This window comes from Vicugna pacos, chromosome 10 (assembly GCF_048564905.1).
Source record: "Vicugna pacos chromosome 10, VicPac4, whole genome shotgun sequence".
Taxonomy (NCBI): domain Eukaryota; kingdom Metazoa; phylum Chordata; class Mammalia; order Artiodactyla; family Camelidae; genus Vicugna; species Vicugna pacos.
In genome coordinates this window covers 16,791,246-16,811,485 of record NC_132996.1, presented here as the reverse complement: position 1 = coordinate 16,811,485, position 20,240 = coordinate 16,791,246, and the positions used below count along the sequence as shown (strand labels likewise).

General features: G+C 50.1%; 1 protein-coding gene across 6 annotated transcripts in view; it reads right to left on the bottom strand.

The window, feature by feature from the left end:
• ME3 (malic enzyme 3) overlaps positions 1-20,240 on the bottom strand; it is a 168,412-nt gene that overhangs the window by 8,938 nt on the left and 139,234 nt on the right. For all 6 annotated transcript variants that reach the window (XM_072969037.1, XM_072969034.1, XM_072969036.1 and 3 more), the window contains one exon: positions 10,161-10,270. In XM_072969037.1, coding sequence (XP_072825138.1) covers positions 10,161-10,270 — 110 coding nt within the window. The remainder of the gene's footprint in view (positions 1-10,160; positions 10,271-20,240) is intronic.

Sequence of the window (20,240 nt, the reverse complement as noted above, 5' to 3'; positions counted from 1 at the left end):
GCAACTTTCCTCAGCACTCACAGAAGTCAAGCCTGGAGGCGTGCAGGTTGTCAGGCAACTCTCTTTGCACGATACCTCCATGCACTCTTTTGCAGATAACTGTTATTGTGAACAAAACAGCTCCTGGATTGCTACCTGACCCTGGGAGGGAGGATCAGAGAGTCAGGTGCTGCTGCCACCATCATTCCTGAATGAAATAACAAGGTCAACTATAACGAAAGCCAATAAGAAGTGCGAGCCTCACAGAATGATTTGTTCAAGAAATGAATGGATAAAAAATGCTAAAAATGAGGCTGCAAGCTAACCATGAAACATTAAGTGACCACATGACCCAAGCTGCCTGTCTTATCCAGCAAGTCCTAAGACTGGCTGCGCCCCATGACATAACCACCACCAAGTGGCTCGAACATCTCTGAAGGCACAAGTAAGCTGCACGAGCTGCTGGCTCAGACTCATTTGACACCTGCTCTTGCTGCATGACTTCCTCCCCCTCAAGCCACACCCAAGGCCTCACTAGGAATTCCCTTCGGCCAGCTGACCGGAGAGAAGAAAACTTGGGCTTGGTTTGCAAATTATTCTTAATGATATGCTGGTATCACCTAGAGGTGTATGGCTGCGGCCTCATGGCCTTGAGAAAAGGTAGCACTCCAGGGAAATGCTGTGGGAGATCTTCCAAGTGGACATGACCTCAAGTTGTAAATCTGGTGGCCCACTTTGGCCCAAGAGATGGCTAGACCTGCAGTGATTCGTGAGCAGCTGCTAACAGTTCGTCTAGCATTAGGGGTCCTGCTGGGTTCAACCCCCAGTACTGCCAGCACACACACACACAAAAGGAAGACAGGTACTTAGAAAGAATGAAACAGTCAGATTGGTGATGGGGAAGTCTGGGGAAGGATGTGTGGGTGGATTTCTTGGGAAAGGTACAGAGTGTGAAGATATTTGTGCCCCATATGAAAGCTCACCAGAGGGCTTAATGAGAATAGGTTCTCAATAATCAGGGGTATAAAACAGCATGTCCTGTGTATACCAGCCAGCATCTTTCCCAAGCCATCTAGGGTTTGCTCAATTTAGCATTTAGATAACAGAATTTTCAAATGTGATTGTGGCTGAGTTTTAAGAATAGTTAACCCTGCCCAGAGATGGGTAGTGCGACCATCTTCCAGAGACAAATATGTTGACTGAAAAAATAAAAGCACAACATGAGAGTTGTGAGTTAAGTTTTATTTGGGCTCTAACGAGGACTACAGTCCAGGAGACAGCCTCTCAGACAGCTCTGAGGAACTGCTCCAAAGAGGTGGGGGGAGGTCCTTGTATGCGTGACTTTGGTGAAGGGGAGACGTGCAGTCAAGCACACCCTTTGGCAGAAGATTGCTGCTAGTCACATGAGTCACATGAGGAGCAGATGTCTCTGCTAATGGTTTTAGTGGTTTTTTCAGATGTGAGAAGATTCAATAACTTAGATTCGTAAACTCTTCTCTTGAAAACATCTGAAGGACTGTTCTGCCCGTTTTCCCAGAGCACAGAGTGCCGCATTCTTGATCCCTGCCCTGAACTCCTTGCAGGGTGTGGTGAAGGTCAGCGACTGCAGTGGCTAGTGGAGAGTGACATTCTTTAGTTGGCAAATAAAATGACCGTAGAGACTGCCTCTCCCCATTTCGGGGAGAAGGTGAGAATGTTTTCATTTGTTAGAAAGATAGCTTCATTTTGTTAGAGTTGTTTTTGTTTTATCTTGAAGTACCAATGTATAGAACAGTATATAATAATGCGGAACAGCCAAAAGAGTGGATTCTGCCAATTATTGTCTGCAAACCACTTTTCAGCTTTACCAACTGGCTCTATGATGGGCTCTGCCAGTAGGGGGCGCCAGAGGGCGACTGAAAGGCTAGATGACAGGAGGGAACACTTTTTCCAGCATCATCCCTGCCTTGGAAGATTGCTGAGTAAAATGTACGGCATTTAGTTAAATTTGAATTTTAGATAAACAACAAATAATATTTTAGTGTGTGTTCCATGCAATATTAGCATACATATTCTAAAAACTGTTATTTGTCTGAAATTCAAATGGAATTGATCGCCAGCATTTTGTTTTTGCTAAATTTGGCCACTTCATAACCTCGCTTCTCACCCTTACAGCAGCAGTTTGTTCCAGAGGCAGCAGCTGAATCCAGTTTGCAGTTTGTCCATCACTTACTTAGAGAACTAGCCTCACCGCGCGCTCCTCAGAGACACGAACACTAACCAGCTGCCACCTCATCTTCCCTGTGTCCTCCCAGCCTCAGGGGCGGGAGCAGATCTTTAGTATATCTTTCTGGCTTTTCGGTTCTTTAATACACAATTCACAATTCTTTATGTCGACTCTTCTGTGTTAGAGCAACTGATGTGGACCCTGATCGACAAGAGTCACGATAAAGTAATCGCAAGTGGCAGTGCTAAGCCTCTGTGATGGTCAAAGAAACGGAAATTGAAGTGGGACTGCTTATGGCTTGTTAAAATTGTGCAAATCAAAGAAATTGATGTTATCTAAGGCTGGTGAGGGAGCAGTGCAAAGGGAAAAGTTCCAGCCCACATTCCATTTTAAAGAGCTACAACCCTTTTTGGAAAACTATTTCCTAATATAGACCAAAGGCATAAAATGTTTTTACCCTTTGGCCTCATGCTTCTACTTCTGGGAATCTATGCATGAAAAAAATCCAAAAGGTATGTTGTAAGATATTTACAACAGTGTTATTTATAACACAGAGAGACTGGAAATAACAAACAGCTAACAAAGGAGTAATGGCTAAGTAAATTAGCTAGTGTAGACAGCAGAATACTGCAGCCATTAAAAATGTTCATCATGAAGATGATGCTGCAACACAGAAAATGCTATGAGGGTGGTAACTAACATCAGATATTGATCTAAGTGCTTCATATGTCTTAATGTAAAGACATTTATTTAATCTTATTGTCATCCCCATTTTATAGACTGGGAAAATGAGGCACAGAGCAGTTTGCTGAGTTGTCCAAGATCATTTAACAGAGTGAGGCTTTGAACTCAGGGAATCAGCCTCTAGGGCATGTGCTCTTAACCCCTAAGCTATGCTTCACTGAGTTAGTTGGAAGGAAGAGAACCTCAAAGAGTCAACATATCATGATTCTAATTGTAACAAAATACATACACAGAATCTGGAAGGAGCTACAAAATACTAATGGTTGCAGGGTGGGCGTATGAGTGAACTTTCTGTTTTCTGTTTCTGGTTTTCCATTGGATGGAGAGCAAGTCTTCTGCTCATCCGATTCTATTTCACGACTGCCTTCTGCCTCCTGAAAGGAGATGTACAAAGCATAAGACACCAGGTGGCGCTAAAGACATTTCACCAGAGACCCTCCCCAAGACTAGGCATTCTTGATGGGTCTTTTCCTTCTGGGGTGTCGAGTCTCTTTTGTGGTTAGAACCTGCGGGCTGAATAACAGCTTACCCACAGAAATTCAGTGCTGGGTGACGGGTGTGACATCTAACAATTGTACAGATGAGGAAACAGGCCAGAAAGAGGCGGCTGCTTGCCCCTGTCAGTCACCAAGTTGGAAGTAAAGCAGCTTCCACCCCCGCACGGTCTGTGCAGCTCAGACAGCTTTCTTGACTCTGGAGTTGAAGGCAGCAGGAGCGGCATTATGGGGTTTCCCTCGGGGAGACCTGAGGGGCGGGTGGTAGTGGAGGTGGAGGGAAGTGAATGTAGGTGGTGAATGTACCTGTTCAGCTGTGACTCTGGAAAGGGTGAAAAACACAAAGCAATAAGACAAATGATAGGAAGGAGTTGAAAATTTCAGAAGAATACTGTGGCAACTGCCACTTGCTGACTGCTCTCACCGTGACCCTGGCGCTGTGCTATGCATGAGCTTGCCTGCTTTCATTTGCTCATTTATTCTTCATGACGCCGACTCTAGGAAATAGGCACAAGTGAGCGCCCAGTCTTTTCCCCTCTCAGAAGTGGAAAGCGTGGTTCAAAGGAAATAGAAATGACCGGGAGAGAACTGAAGCCTCTTACCACCAAGTCTACAAAGCCTCTGCCTCCTGTCCATATACCCTGCCTTCCCTCCTGTTGCATGGATGAATGGTCCCTGCTCTGGGCTCAGGCCACCTCCAGGTCCGTGCTGGACCCTCCTGGTTTACCTACTCAAGGAATTTGTTTTGTAATTCTCCCCTTTTTTCAGCATCCTCAACTGCTCCCTCTCTGACCACAGCATACAAATGTGTCATGTTCCCGTCCTCAGAAAGCCTCCTCTGGACCCTATGTCATTCCCACTCCATGTCTTATTTCCCTTTTCAGCCAAACTCTTCTAAAGAGCCGAATATACTCACTGCCTCCATTTCCTTTCTTCTTGGTCTCCCTGAAACCCAGTCCCATCAAGTGACCGTCCCCACCTCTTGTCAGTGTCACCAGGCCCTCCAGCGTGCCAAATGCAGCGGTCAGTCCTCAGCCCTCCTCTTCCTTGACCTCTCATCCTCATTTGATACTGGTGCTCGCTCTTTCCTCTGGGAAGCTCTGCTCTTGGCTTCTGGAACCCCACACTCATTGGCTACCTTGCTGGCTACTTCTCATTCTCCTTTCTGGGACCTTCCTCTGAGGCCATCCTCTCAAGTGGTAAGTTACCCTAATCACAGACCAGAACTCAAGAGGAAAAAGAGCAGCTCTTAAACCCCAGACTATAAAGTCTGGCAAATAAAGTTATCTCCATCATTAACTTCCATTTTGAGGAGGGGAGGCCTTGGGTAACATATTAGAGATTTAAAAATAGAGAGGAAGGAAGCTGCTTGGCTTTCTGGAAGTAACCACTGGAGAAGCCCGGGGGTCCAGGGATGTGCTGCAACATAGCCTGTGCCCGTAAATGTCATGGGCAGCTGAAAGCATGGCTGTTCCTCATTCATGATGAAAGAAAAACAAACTTTCCTTTTCAGAGGGAGTTTTCCATAATTGCATTTCCTGCAAATTGAGCACTGGAGGTTGTAGGCTCAGGAAACAGCACAAAAGGACAAGCTGGAAATGTTTCTATTCTGCTTTTAATAGTCACAGAAGACAAAGTTAAAGGGGTTTCCATTCTAAACAACAAATTATCAGAGAAAAGGGAAAGAACCAGCTGTTTCTCAGATGAGGCAAGGCTGCTTGCTGTCTTAGGCCATGAGAAGGACAAGGAATTAGGCTTGGCCGGGGTCTGGCCAAGGCGGCTTGGGAGGCCTGGGGCCACGGGGGTCGGGCGTCCTCAGGTATAAGGTCGGGCCCGCTTTCATGACCCCCAGAGTGACTGTCCCACAGCAGCCAGCTGCTGCATCCACTTGTCCACAAGCAGGTACTGAGGGCCTGTTCTGGGGCTTCACTGGGTATACGGATATACGCGGCCTCAGATTTATAAGGATGAATGCAACAGTCTCGTGCACAGGGGATTAACGGCATAGATGTTCAGAAAATTCTAGCTCCCCTTACTGGATCCCAAGCAAAGGCCTTCAGGATGACTTCAACCTTATTTCTGAGTCATGAGGGGAATTTTCTGGAGCCCCTGGACTCTGGAGAAGGCAGTTCCTGGTCCACAAAGAAGGCAGGGTTAGGCTCATTCTTCCACAATTTGGAAGAAGCCAGAGGGAAAAATTACCATCGTCTTGGCTTCTTCAGGGGATTTAACTGATGCAACAGGCTAAGGGGGAGGTCTCAGAGGAGACGCAATGAGACACAAGAGGAGACCCATGGGAATCTCAGGGCTGGGACAGTGGAGAACAGCCTCACAGCACAGGCTTAGTGGAAAGGAAGGTTCTGGGATAGAGGAGAGATTGAAGGGGCCAGGGAAGTTTCACTGTGGGGCAGAGAGAGCGAAAAGGCCAGGAACTGCCACTCAGTGTGTGTGTGTGGGGGGCGGGGGCAGCAGACCCCCGACAGCTGGAAATAATCCCCCCGGGTGTCTTGTAAACAGGACAAACCAGCCGGACAAAGACTTCAGAGCTGGGCGTTCCTCCCCGTCTGCCCCTCTCCCACCGTGGCATCTGAGCCCTGGGGTATTTTGAAGTATTCTACCCAGTGGGTGGTCACTGCCCAACATGACCTCCAGGTCCTGGGGAAGGGTGGGACCCTCCCGGGGCCTACGGATCAGGTATAGTCTTGGGTGAGGCCCTGGGGAGATGAGGTTTGAGTCCTCTTATTAAGAACAAAGAGAAATTAGCCAAGAGCAGAAGAGAGTTCTAGGCAGAGAGACCGGCACATTTAGAATCACAGAGTTAGCAGAAAAGTCACAGAACTAAGTAATTCAGTGGCTGGAAGAATAGAGTATACAGGAAGGTGGAGAGAGGGGAGGTGGGGCCCTGTCTCCCTTCTCAGGCTCCCCCAGTCCTGCAATCACACTGGTCCCTCTCCTCACCTCCACCAAAGCCTCTCTGGTTGGGTCTCAACATTCCTCCCCCGCTGTACTCATGTGTTGGGAGCCCCTGTGCACCAGAGGTAGCAGTCCTCGGCACCAGACCTGCGTACTGTGACACGCGTGTCCCTGCCTGTCCATCACTACAGTTCTTACAACAAGGGTCATGGTGCAAACGCTTAGCAAATCAGCAGAGGCTCCATCCAGCCCGAATCAGCGCTGGCCTTATGAAAGCATCCTGGCCTTCTGGTCTTTCTGGCAGTGCTGGCTGATCATCACTGGCTGTGAATACAGACCCATCTTACAGTTAAGGAAAGAAGGCTGTGAAGACTTAGCCACTCAGCCAAAGCCTCAAAGCAGAAAAGTGGGGATTCAGACTCAGGCGTGTCTCCACCCAGTGTCTGACTGTGAAGTTCTCCGGCTCACAAATGAAAACTGGAAAGTGTGAGGGGTGGCGATGGCCTGACATACCACAGGGGCACCCTCACTGGCTGTCTGCTCTTGGGAACGTGGCAGGACTTGAGGGCAGTGCGGATCCAGGGAAGGCTGGTGGGGCAGGAGGACATGCTGGAGGGGACAGGCCAGCTGGGCTTTCCTGTCCCCAGCCACACTGCGTGGGCAGCTGGCAGTGGAGGCTCCCAGCGCTCACCAGGCCCGCAGCGCCCCGGACCTGGCTTCTGGGGGAGGACACAGCTGGCCTGTCCTCCAGCACGACCATTCCTATTGCTGTTCCCCATGCAGGTCTCTCTCTCTCCCCCAAAGAGCAGGGATGCTTCCCTGATCCCAGCTGAAACAACAGGTCACCTGAGCCTTTTCCAAAATTCCTGAAGAGGCTGCCAGCGGTGAGTCAGTGCACCAGCAGCCCTGCTCACCGAGAACCAGCCTGGGGCGGCTGAGGCCCTCTGCGAGTCCGGGCGGGGGTGGGGGCAGAGGGGACCCTTCCCCCTTCCCGCGCTGGGGCCCCACCCCGTGGCTGGCGCTGCTGGGAGACAGTTCAAATCACTGCGTTTGGGCTGGTGGAGACCCTGAGTCCTTTAGTCATGTCTTTTCTTGTTCCACGGAGGACACGAGGCTGGGCTGGTGTTCATTTCATGTGGGCAGCCTGTCCCAGCCCCCGCCATTGTGGGGTTCCAGAAGATTCTGACCATGGGTCCTGCTGGGGTGGACTGGGCCCGCCCCCAGCAATCACATGGGGCATGGGTTTGGTGTCTGTTTACCACTGTGATTCCTCCCGCCCTCCCCCCTTTCTCCCAACCTTCTCCAGTTCTGTGCATGCAGGCATTCCTTTTCTATTTTTGAGCATAGCTACATAGCTTTATGTTTCTTTTCCTATTTCTCATTACCTTGGATTTGGAGGTAGACGGGGTCAATTCTGGCATGAGTTTCATCTTCCATTTTGCCCATTAGTCCCAGAACTCCTCACCAGTCTTCTCATTGCCCATTTAGCAGTGAGAATACACATCACAGGCTTGTGGTCCCAGACCCATCACTAACCAGCTCCTGACCTCACCTTGAGGTCCGTGCAGGGAGGGGAGAGGTGAGGTGGGCAGGATGCTGGACAAAGTGACACCTACACTCATTCTCAGCAAAGAGACTTACTGCCCCGCCTCACCCACGCGGGAGGACAGGCAGCCCAACATCACGGAGAGAGTGGAAAGTTCTGAGGCGCATGACGAGGGAGCCGGCCAGGGGCTAGCCGGCTAGTGTTTCCATCAGGGCTGCAGGCACATCCCTGCCTGCTGGGCGGCCAGTGTGGTGACCGGTGCTCCCAGACAGTGCTGCCCTGTCTGCAGCGTCCCCCATTTGTCTTGGGGAGGCTGTGCTAGCACAGCCAACGCCTGTCCCAGGCTCGTGCCTTGGGGCCAGGCGGACAGAATGGTGACAGGCTGGGGAGGTCAGTATGCCCCAGCTTTCCCTTTCTGGGCCTGCCCTCTCTGGGCACCTACCTCTCAGGCAGTGTAGTTCTATATTTTGATCTTAATTAACTGTGTTCACCTGCCTCTTGAAAATGTATGACCAATACAAAAACATCATTGATCACATTTCTTTAGCTCTTAATACAAACCACAGGAAAGGAAGAGGCATTTAGTTTTTTGATATGAGTACAAAGTCTAGGAACAGTATGGTGAGTGATGATAAACTTGGAATTCAGAGCCCAAATGTTAGGTAGTTTAGATAGAAATGAGCAGTGGGCAGGGGCAGTGGAAGGGGAAGGGGAAGGGAACAATCTAGAACACAAGGAACCTGAGTTGTCAGTCAACCAGAGTGCAGGGAACCTGAGTTGTCAATCAATCAACTAATCAATCATCACGAAACCAGGATATAAAACCAGGAAAAACAAAGGAACGGCGCCATTTTTCCCCTCTTGGCCTGGCCTGCCCCCAGTTCTCAGGAGTGTACCATCTTTCACTATTATTTTTTTACTTCACTAATAAAAATCTTGCTTATATCACACTTTTTGTCTCTTGTCAAAAATTCTTTTTTTTCAGGTGACTAAGAACCGAGGTAATTCTCATTTTCCTTTCCCCGGTAACACAAATACCTGGATTCAAATTTCAACTCTGCTCTTACTGGCTATGTAAGGTAGTTACTCTCTGTGCTTCTGGTACTTCCCTTATAAGCCACGGTTGGTGATATCTGGTAGGATTAACATGTAAAGTGCTTAGAACTGCCGTGCCTGATGTGTAACTAGTATCTGGCTCTAAACCTTAGCTCTTTTTACCTGGGCTTGAAACCTCTTGGATCTACCTGACTCACTTGATGAAAAGTTACGACCTCTTTTGGGCCTGATCTGCAAAATGCTGTCCAATCTTTAACTCCCAAGGACCAATACCTGTCCCCCACCAATTCGTTCTTTTTACCTGACCTGGATCCTTAGTTTGAAAAGATTTTGCTTGCCAAACTTCATTTGTTGAATAATGACCTACATGCCATCAGGCATTCCCTTGGGCTTTATGAAATACTGGGAATAGCTGGCAATGCTCCTTACTGAGAACTCCCGGACCAGGTGAGATAACCCTGGAGCGACCTCCTCTCCTACCCCAGAGTCACATGCAGGCATCTCCACAGCAAGAAACAAGTGTCTTCAGATAGTCTGGCCCACAGAACAGGAAACCAAGTTGACCCTAAACTAAAAGATGTTTCCCATTGATTCTGGAGTGCTCTGGGGTCCAGGGACCAACGTCTTTCGGGTCATCATTGTGAGAAGCACTCATTCCAGCCAAGTTAAAAGAAGGACTTTTCCTGGTTCCCTGACTGTGATACGCCTTGTGTTTGGAAAATCCCAGAGTGAGTTATTGTGGCTGAGGAAGGCCATTTTTATGGTGATTGGCACTTTGGCCTCATGAGTCCTATGTGCAAAGTAGCTCTTTGCGTTTTCACAATGATCTTCCAAGGTAGTTATTATCATTCCCAATGAATAAGTGATGAAACTGCGGCTCAGAGATGTGATCTGCCCACGTTCAACTAGCTGTAAATCACAGCATTGTTTAACATTTCTTACATGTATTTAGTCACATAATTCTTGCTTTCCTCGGAAGCAGTACTGATCTCCACTTTATAGATGAGGAAACTGAGGCTTAGCAAACCTACTACCGATATGTGTCCAAGGTCACAGAGCTAAGAATTAGCCCGAGGGAGTGGAATCCGTACGTACTGCTCTTCCTCCATCAGCTGCTGGCAGCAAACCAGCTATGAGGTGGCCCCGCCCCCCCGGGCATCAGGTGAGCCCCGTGAGAAGGTGCTGGTCCTCAGCGGCCGTGTCAGTCAGGGTGGAAACCTACCTTGGATGTCATCATTGAACATGCAGTACTTGTTGCGGTATTTGTTGAGAAGACGGAAGGCATTGGCATTGGCAAAGTCTTCAAACTGGATGAGGCAGTTTATTCCAAACCTGTGAGGAGGGAGAGGAAAGCGCACATGGATCGCCTCCCCGAGGCTGACCCCCGGCAGATCCCAGCCTGCGGGAGGAGTGGGGAGGGGAAGCCCGGGGGTGGGGGGTGCACACGTCTCACTCACCAGGGTTTGTGCCACCTGGCTGGCTCCTGGCATCCGGGCTCTGCTTGCCCATCATGGACAAGGCTGGGGAAGGCGGTGGTGGGGCACTGGGCCTGGGGGTCAGCCAAGCCCGTATCATTGTTTTGAATGTGGGCTGGTGGCGCCTATGGGCAGACCCCGGAGGGGCCAGAAGAGCTGAGATGGTGCCCGTTCAGGTGGCCATAGGCCACCAGCAGAAAGCTCACTCCAAACCCAAGTACCTACAGAGCGCCCTGCTTCTCTACCACTCAGGCCTGGGGAGCCTCCCAACACCTCCTGGGATCCTGAAGCCTAGAGTCCCTCCACCAGGGACTCTTCTGGGTTCAGGCACGGTCTCCCGACAAGAGGCGAGGAAGGTTGGGAAGGGCCCCCGCATCTACCAAGACCTTGGCGAGGGTGTTCTCCATGTGCAAGTGGGGAAGAATCAGTTGGTGGGCTTGTTCCAAATGCAGATCACCAGGCCCGCCCCCTAGAGAGCCTCACTCGGTGAGTTTGGGGGTGGGGATCAGCAACCTGTATTTTTTCCTCCAGCTTTACTGAGGTTTAATTGACAAACAAAGACTGTACCTATGCAATCTCACATGGTTAATTTTTTTTTTTGAGTGGTGAGGACGTGTAAGATCTACTGACTTAGCAAACTTCAAGTATACGATACGGATACAGTATTAATTATTCACTCTGGTCGCCGTGCTATACAGGAATCTGCATTTTTAGTGAACACCCCAGATTGTTCTGATTCTGGAGAACTCAGAAACCCCGCCTTGGTGGGTGAAGACAAGGCCCAGGAAGCTGCTTGAAATGCCTTATTTAAAAATCTATGCTAGAATTGCCTCCTCGATTTCAAGGTCAGGGAAAAGTTTCTGTTTCCTTCAAAAATGACTGGATTGGTAACCTGTGTCTCCTGTACCACTGTCTGTCAGGAAGCAGAGCTGCCGGCTACCCTCCCACGGCAGGTTCCCTCTGCCGAGGCCTTCTGCACATGCCTTCCTCCTGACTCCCATCCTGCCCTTTGAGCCTGCTGTTTTGGTTGCAATGTGTCTCTTATTGGAGTCTTTCTGGAAGCAAGTGTGATGTAAATTACTAAAAATTACTTAATCCCTGGGCAGAAAAAAGATCTCATCTCATGGGTCCATTTGAGACTGACAGTATCTGAGGCCATGTTCATTGAAGAAAAAGTGCCCTGCTTGATCCACACAGAGTGTCTGGGCATGTGGCAGGGAGAAATGCCTGCCGTTCCCAACCCGGGATGAACCAGAGGCCTGGGGCCGGCTTGGGAGCAGCTGTGGAAGGAAAGCCGTGTGACCTCGCTGGAGAAGGTGGGGGGCACACCCGTGGCTATCAGGCCATCTGTCCGAGGGGGCTCGAGGCGGTGACGGGGGGAGCAGCACTGAAGTGTCCCAAAAAACATTTTTTCCAACCTCAGAATTGTGTGCCTAGCTTATCCTGTACAATAGAAATGCCAGCGGGCAGGCAAATACCTGCTCCTACCATGGTCCTTCCAGAATCTTTGTGAGTTGGAGCTGCAGGTGGGAGGACTTGGAGGCAGTTTCATGCTGCAGGGGCAGAAGTGGAGAGGCGGTGACTTGTCACAGGCCAGCGCTCAGCGTTCTGGGCTTGGGCCAGGAGGCTCAGGGCCCTGACCAGGTGGTGCCACTGCACTGAGTGCTCATACGCCTGTCACTTCACCTCTCTCTTCTGCCTCAGTGCTCCCTCTGTCCACGGGGACAATAATGGTTTGACCAACTTTGGTGGGCTGTCGTGAGGAGAGGAAGCTGGGGATGATTTTTAAATTGTAAAGTGCTAAGCATGTGTCACACTGGCCACAGTTCTTCCTCTCAGTCACAGAGCAGGTGCTGGGGGGGTACGGGTGGGGAGCTGTGTTTCCTGACCCACCATCCAGCCTTCTTCATCTTGTACAATGAATAGAAATGGTTAAAAACAAAACAAAAACCCTCCTTCAGTGCACAATTCTAATGCTAGGCTCACCAAGCCAAAATTTACTGTGAATTTCAAGTATTTGGATAGGGAGTGGGGAACAGAATGTCTTTGGTTGCTGGTGACATTTTGATCTATAGAACCCTCACAAGACTCCCAGTTTGGCTGCCTCACTGGCCTGGAGCTAAAATGCTGAAAAGGTCAGACGACAAAACAATGTGATACACGATCTTTTCTTCTCTGTCCCCATCTCTTACACACACACACATTTGACCTTTAAGCAACACCTCTCTGAGGTAAAAACTAAGGCAAGAATTATAAATAAATACCTTTGCTCAGTGCACTATTACTCTTTCATGTGAAACTCGGTTTTGCGTAAGAGAATCTTTCCAGGGAGCAATTGATGAGCTATAGAGTAAACTCTCATTCATTCAGGTCACTTTAATCCTAATTTGGAATTGCTAAAAGGCTATGAGAATTGTTCATCTGATAACCTAGACTCCGAGTTCCTAGACATCTTTGGATTTAAGGACCTCCAGGACCCCTACCCACCCTGCACACTCTCCCCATGGCTGCTCCCTGGATCTTCTGTCACCAGGTACCACTTCTAGTCTAGAATTTTCCACTGCCCATTTCAGCCCCCGACCATGGCCTCTCCTTCCACCTCCCTCACTTCTGCTATGCCTGTTCTTCACCTCCAGTGAGACTTTTGGGCCCTTCACCATTTTCCCAGTCCCTCGGCCCCTCCCTTCAGGCTTTTCATGAAACCAGACCACTAACTAACCAGTCTGAACCAAGGGTGGTTACTTCAATCTCTCTGTTAATATCATCTGTCCATCCATCCATCCATCCACCCATCCATCCATCTATCCATCCAAAAGCACCTACTGAGCACCATAAGCCGATATTGTAGTTGTTCAGTATATGTTTTAGGAAGGGGTGGATGCGTGAAGAAGCTGATGGAAATCTAGTGTGACTTTGCCTGCCAATTTGTTAAACTAATTAAAAACCAATTAAGAACAGAAACAAAATTTCAAAGTGAAAATTTAAATAGCTTAGGTGAAAAAAAAACCACTTTTCTCAATTCATCCATGTATATCCAAATACAGGTAATGGACTTTCACCATAGTACTGATTTAAATGTTAATTATAATTACCTTACATAGTCATTAAAATACTCATATTAACAACAACAGTCACGAAAACAACCACTGAAAGAATGGCAGGTCCTGACCACCGCTGACATGCTGGACACGATGCTGAGTTCTTTACACACATTATCTCAATTAATCTTCCCATGACCTTAAGAAGTCATTGCTATTTCAGAGAAGGAATCCTGAGCTACAGGATGTTAGATTATTTGCCCAGCGGTTATTTATTCTCTTACCATTGGGAAGTGGTGGAGCTGGAATCTCAACCCAGCTCTGTCTGACTCTAGAAGTTGGTTTACTTTTAATAGCAACACGATTTTGTAAAAGATACAATGAAGTAGATGTTAAAGTTGGATTTCCTTCTCCAACGAGAAAGACAGTGACACTTGGTGAAGAAAACACTGAACCAGGAGCCAGGAAAACCGTGCTCTCTCTGTCTCTGAGTCGTGGGTGAATTCCCTTTCTCCTGGGCCTCAGTTCCTGCTCTGAGAGTGGGGAGAAGCAGGAGCTCCTTAAGGCAGGGCTGGAGCAGGGCTTACTCAGAGTAAGTCCAAAGCAGGGAGGCCTGACCATCCCTAGTAAGAGCGACACGTGACAGGAACATCAGTACTTTTGAGTCCAGTTTGAGCTGACACACAGCAGACCAGCGGGGCGAGCGGGGCTGAGGTGGCCACTTCCAGGTCATGGGGCTGGAGCAGCAGCAGGAGCCACCCCGCCAACCCCAACCCCAGAGGGGCCCCGCTCAGGCCCCCTACTCAGGCCCGGGGCAGTTTCCTGATTTTAGTGCGGGCAGCGCATGGCTGACCTCCCCTCCTGCCAGAAGCTGCCCCTCACCAGGAGGCTCCTGCTTGTCTGTCCTCCACTACACTTTTGAACTCTTCACCCTGAAGCCCTGGCAGGGGCTCGGGAACATCTGATGCTTCCAGAACAGTGGAGAATTCCTGCAATGGAGAAAGAGGCGCCTCCCCAAGCCACAGTAGGAGCTGCCCAGACTTCTCCACCCTGGGGACCCTGCTGGGAAGTGGCCTTGGTGCTGCCAGGGAAGGCATTCTGAGGCCAGGGCTCACTTAAAGACACAAGGCTGATGGGTGGATGATAAATTTTTTCCCTCCAGCCCTCAGGCAAGAGGAAGCCCGAAAATGGTGACCTGTGCCTGGGAGCCCTAGGGAGCTGTGCGTGAAGCTGTGATGAGCTCAAGCCACAGAGCCGGGTACCGGCCACCTTGGATGCAGCCCCCTCCCCGGGGTGGGGGTAAGAAGATTCCCAGGAGGCTGCTCTGCCCGCCCCCCAGCAAGCTGACCAAAGGCTGCGCGAGAGATGTGGTGAGAGCAGAACATTCCAGGGGCTGCAGACCTGGTTTCTTTGTTCCAGAGGTCAGGACCTGCCATTCTTTCAAACACCTGGGTCTGACTTTTACAGGCCTGAACAAACACAAGGGACCTGGGAAGAGCAGGTGCATTTGCTCAGCCTGCCTCCAAACAGAATGACTAAAATCTACCACTCATATTTCCATGGAAGCCCACTCTGTTCACTCAACAAACAGCACACACAAGGCTCCCCCAGCAGCGTGCACAGCGAGAGCACCAGTTACACCCCGTGGAAAGCTTTCTTTTATTTATTTTTTTCCTTCCAGGAATTAGAGCTGACAGAATCACGAAAGCTCTAGGGCTCTGTTTCTGTTTTGCACATCCCATTATACTCTAGTCCTTTGAGATGCTCTCAGAGGGTCCATAGTTAATCCTCTTGGGAATCCGCTGAATGTTTATATAATATAGACCGTGTATGTTAAAGGCTCTGAAAAGTCTTGCATTAAGAAACCTATGTAACTCAGCATTTTCCAAACTTACTTGACTAGAGACCTTACCCTTCTGTGTCCCACTCTCTCTACTTATGACAGAGCACACTTGGACAGACACAGCTCTCTGCAGAAAGAATTTTGTACCAAGTGGGGCCAGGTGGATTCTGGGCAAGCCCACCTCTTCCTGGGATTCATGCCACTGTCACTTCTGGCCAAGATCCTACAATAATGAATGTCATCTCCTCCAGATTTATTTCCCCCTCCCCCCTCCATATCTTTCTAAGCACAAATGTGTGCAGAGCACTTATTTTCTGGAAATCCTTACAGGGCTCCCACTGCCTTTCGGATTGTGTCCAAACTCCTTAGATAGCATTCCCTTGGGCCCAACCTTAATGCTCAGCCCTGCCCATGTCTCCCAAAAACCTCGGCTTCCCAAATACTATGGGCCCTCGTATGCCTCTGTGTCTTTGCTCAAGTGCCCAGAAGGCCTCCTTTTACCCTGGGCAACTCCTACTTAAACGGTAAGGCCCTGCTGAAATGTCACCTCTTCCAGGAAGGCCTCCTTGGCCTGTGGCTTTTGCTATCTTCAGGGTACCAGTGTTAAGTAGTTTAGATAGAAACAAGCATGGGAGAGGGGGAGAGGAAGGGCAAAGGAACAATCCAGAACACAAGGAACCTGAGCTGTCAATCAACCAGAGCGCAGGGAACCTGAGTTGTCAATCAATCAATCAATCACAAAACCAGGATACAAAAACAGGAAAAACAAAGGAATGGTGCCATTTTTCCCCTCTTGGCTTGGCCCGCTCCCAGTTCTTGGGAGTGTACCATCTTTCACTATTTTTTTTACTTCACTAACAAAAATTTTGCTTATATCATGCTTTTTGTCTCTCGTCAAAAATTCTTTTTTTTCGGGTGACTAAGAACCAAGGTGATTCTTAGTTTCCTTCTCCTGGTAACAGCAGTAACTCTTCTCTGGGCTGCCTTGCTCCTCTGGGCATACCCCTGTAATAGCATATATCACATTGCACCACAATTATTTATTGGTATTTCTGTTTTAATTATTAAAGAAATGTATTGGGCAGGGTATCTATCCTCTTTGTGCCAGGAACTCTCCTAAGTATGCTACAAAAATTCAATTCAGCAAACATTTCTAAGTGTCCACTGTAAACAAGGGACTGTCTTATCCGCTAGATTACAAAGGCAAGTACAAGAATTTCACAAGTTGATGCGACACAAATAAAAAAGCAGTTGCCACATGCTGTGACAAGGGTAATAATAAAGGTATGTGCGAGGTACGCAGAAGGCCTCGGAGGGAACAGGCAGCTCTGCTGGGTGGGGAGGCAGTGCGGGCTTCAGAGAGAGCAGGACTCAGAGATGCGGCCTGAAGGCAGAGCAGGCGTTCAGGGAGGGAGGGGGGCTCAGGCAGAGAGCACTGCACATGCGCGTGGAGTGAGGATGGGGGGCCTTCCTGGAGCTGCAGAGGGGTGAAGAAGGGGAGGAGTGGGGAGAGACGAGGCTGGGCGGATTCCAGGGGTCACCCCTTTACACGCCTATATAAAGCGCCTAGACAGCCTGGGGGACAATGGGGACCCGCTGAGGGGCTTCAGGCAGGAAAGCGGCCTGTGTTTTAGGACTTCCATTCTGCTGCAGAGTGGGTGATGGGATGGGCAGCTGGGAGGACTCGCTGGAGGCACGGAATCCCAGTGAGAGGCAATGGGGAACCTGGAGCGAGGCAACAGGGACTGCAAGGGAGAGGAGGGGGGTGATGACAGATGCGAAGGCAGAGTGTGGGGAGTGGGGGCTCTGGGCTGAGCAGCGCTGGCTCCATCACTTAGTAAATGTGTGGCCCCGGCAAGTCATTTAATCTAAAATTCAGTCTTTGCTAATAGAGTGGGATGATAATACCGTTCTTGCAATCTGGTTGTGAGAATTAAGTGAGATACTGTAGATAAAAAGCCTGGCACATCGTAGGCACTGAGTCTGTGGAGGTGACCGTTCTGAAGGGCAGGATGTAATCATGGGCCTGATGTGGAAGCTGAAGGGGAAGGAAGAGCCCGGGACAGGGGCGGTGGCATCCACTGCTTACCCAGGCGGGGGCACAGGGAGAGAAAAACTCACTCCGCCAGACAGGCTGGGCACGAGCTGGGTCTGAGGCACTGGGACGCCAATGAAGAGCAGACTCTGTACGAGGTTTGGCAGAGAGGAATGCGCAGTTGAGGGAACTTCAGGTCATGGGGCTGTGTGAGGGTCTCAGGCAGAGCACATGCACTGAGCAGGGAGCAGGGCCAAGCACAGACCCACAGGACACACCTGCGTCCAGGGAACAGGGAGGGGCGGAGGAAGAGAGTCCAGTGAAGGAAAGTGAGCAGGGGGACCGGCGAGGTGGAAGGTGGGCCAGCAGAGCCACACGACGGGCTGGGGTCAGGGGTGCCAGGTGCAGCTGGGATGTCAACTGAAACAGGGATCTTGAAGTGGTATGGGGGCAGGCGTCCAGAAGATCATTCGTGAACTTCGCCAGCCCACTTTCAGTGGAGTGGTGGGGAGGAACCATTCTGCAGGCGGCTAAAGAGGCTTGGCTATGAAATAGGGGTAGGATGACAGCCATTGGTGGATGTGGGACTGAAGGATGGATTCATTTTTGATGGGAGGTGTGCAAAGGAGACAGAGGAGCCAGTATGGAGAAGAGATGCAAAGAGTGCTGATGAAGGCTTGGGTCCCAGGGAGATGGGAGGAGGTGGGAGCCGGAGTCCATTTAGAATGAGAAGAGGTCACTCTGGGACGTCGCAGCCTAGTCGTGGGACAGATACGAAGCCCTCACACCACAGCTCCGCCACAGATACGCAGAGGGAGTGGCTCATTCTGCAGGGGCAGGGGTTGGGACGGGATTCACAAGGATGGTAGAGGAACTACTCTTGTAGGTGAACAAACCAGAAACCATGGATTGGAGAAAGAAATATTTCTCCTGAAAAAGAGAAATCCCTTAGGTGAAATGAGGCATAATGGTTATCTTCAAAGGGCCGTTCTGTGGGCAGGGATTTAAGGTAGACATGTGGCTTTAAGGGGAAAAGCAGAGCCAGGTGGAAGTCAGGACAGAGATTTCAGAGACGTATTAAGCAGAAGATTTCAAACACTGGCTGGAAACAGGCTGCCAGTGGAAGTGACTCTGTGTCCCCGGAGCTCCACTTGGCACTGAAGTTGCGGAAGGGATTCCAGCCACAGCTGGGGGTGGGGAGGGGACCTCTGAGGCCTCTCCCTTCCCAGGTCCCACACTGGGACATCCCCTCGGTGTGCCGGGCCCGGCAGCCAGACTGGCGGGCTCCTGCCGCTATCATTCTGGCCTAATGGGGGAAACTCCCATGAAGCAATAAGACAGTCACAGGAAGCAGCAACTTTCCTAAACCAAAGTACCAGAATAATGTGGCCATTTCTCGGTCACTGCTCTGACGGCAACCCCAGGCCAGACAGAAAACACTCCAGGAACAGTTTGGATTTCCTCCTCAATTTCCCTGTTTGTCTGAGTTCCTGGGCAAACACACAAATGGCGCCAGAAATCCCAGTGCTGGGAAGAGGATGGTGGCTGGTCTGCTGACCCCTTGACCCCTCAAAGGTCAGAGGCCAGTACTGAGACTTTCCTTCAGGGCACAGCAGCTCACTCCTCAGTATTCTGCTCTGAAAGCCCGCACGCTTTTCCCAGTCACCAACGCACGGGCTGACTTGGGGCGTCAGCATTCACGGCGGCTCATTTGCCCACAGATAGTGCGTTTTAGTTGTCATGAGGTCACTGATGTCCTCCATGAAGCAACTCTGATTAGTGTGGCCCACTGTGATCTCTCTATGCGTGGACCCCTGTAATATTTGTACCATACCGTCTGTCACACAACCGTACCTCGAAACTGCCCCTCCCATGGAACTGGTGAAATTCCTGGACTTACCACAGTCTGAGGTGGAAGACAATAAGGCTGGAGGACCCAGTCCGTGTTTGTGGGCTTTCGGGACTCAAGTGAGTCAAAGTCAGGGAGGGGAAGAAGGGAAAGTCTGAGCCAGGTTAGGGGACTAGCTGGATCAAAGCAGGCACCAGGCAGGGTCCTTGAGGGCAGGGGACGTGTCTCACTCACCACGTGGGGCACGACAGCTGAAGAAGGCGCTTTCACTGACCCCTCTTTCCGTCTGCCACTCTGGACAAATCCGCTTCAGACACCCAAGTTAGAAGACCAAACAAACCTGCTGCCGTATGCCCAGGGCCCTGTGCTTGCCCGGCCCCGCCAGCCAGCGCTGGTGAACAAATGAAAGCAGGCCTACTGAATGCACGCCCCCGCGCAGGCCCTCCACAGGGCTGCCGGGCACACACAGCCCACGTGACACCGCCAGTCCACTGGGCGCTCCCTCCTCTCCCAGGGGCCACGGCAGGAAAGCATCTTTGTATCACAACAGCTCAGGCCCTTTCCTCTACCCTAAGGATTCAAGTTAAGATAAATGAGGCCGCAAGCAGGAAGGGCCTTGCCAGCCAGGCTGGGAGAGCAGGCAGCAGAGGCTACAGTAAACCACCTCCGATTTTGGAGTCAGATGGGTTTGGGGCAAGTTCAGACTCTTCCAATTTCTAGCTGGGGGGTTTTGGACAAGTTACTTAGTCTTTGTGAGCCTTAGTTTCTCTGTCTCTAAGGGTTGTTGTGATAATTGAACATAAAGCACCCAGCATAGAGTAGGTGCTCCATAAAAGTGAGTTGCTAGCTCTTTCCTGGGAAGAAGGCCATGAATTTTACTGTTTTTTTTTTTGGTGGGGGAGGGGGAGGTAATTAGATTGACTGATTGATTGATTGGCTGGTTGATTTTAATGGAGGTACTGAGGATTGAATCCAGGGCCTCGTGCATGCTCAGCCCGTGCTCTACCATTGGCCATGACTTTCAAATCTAACTAAATGCCCCAGGCCTTTGACTACCATATT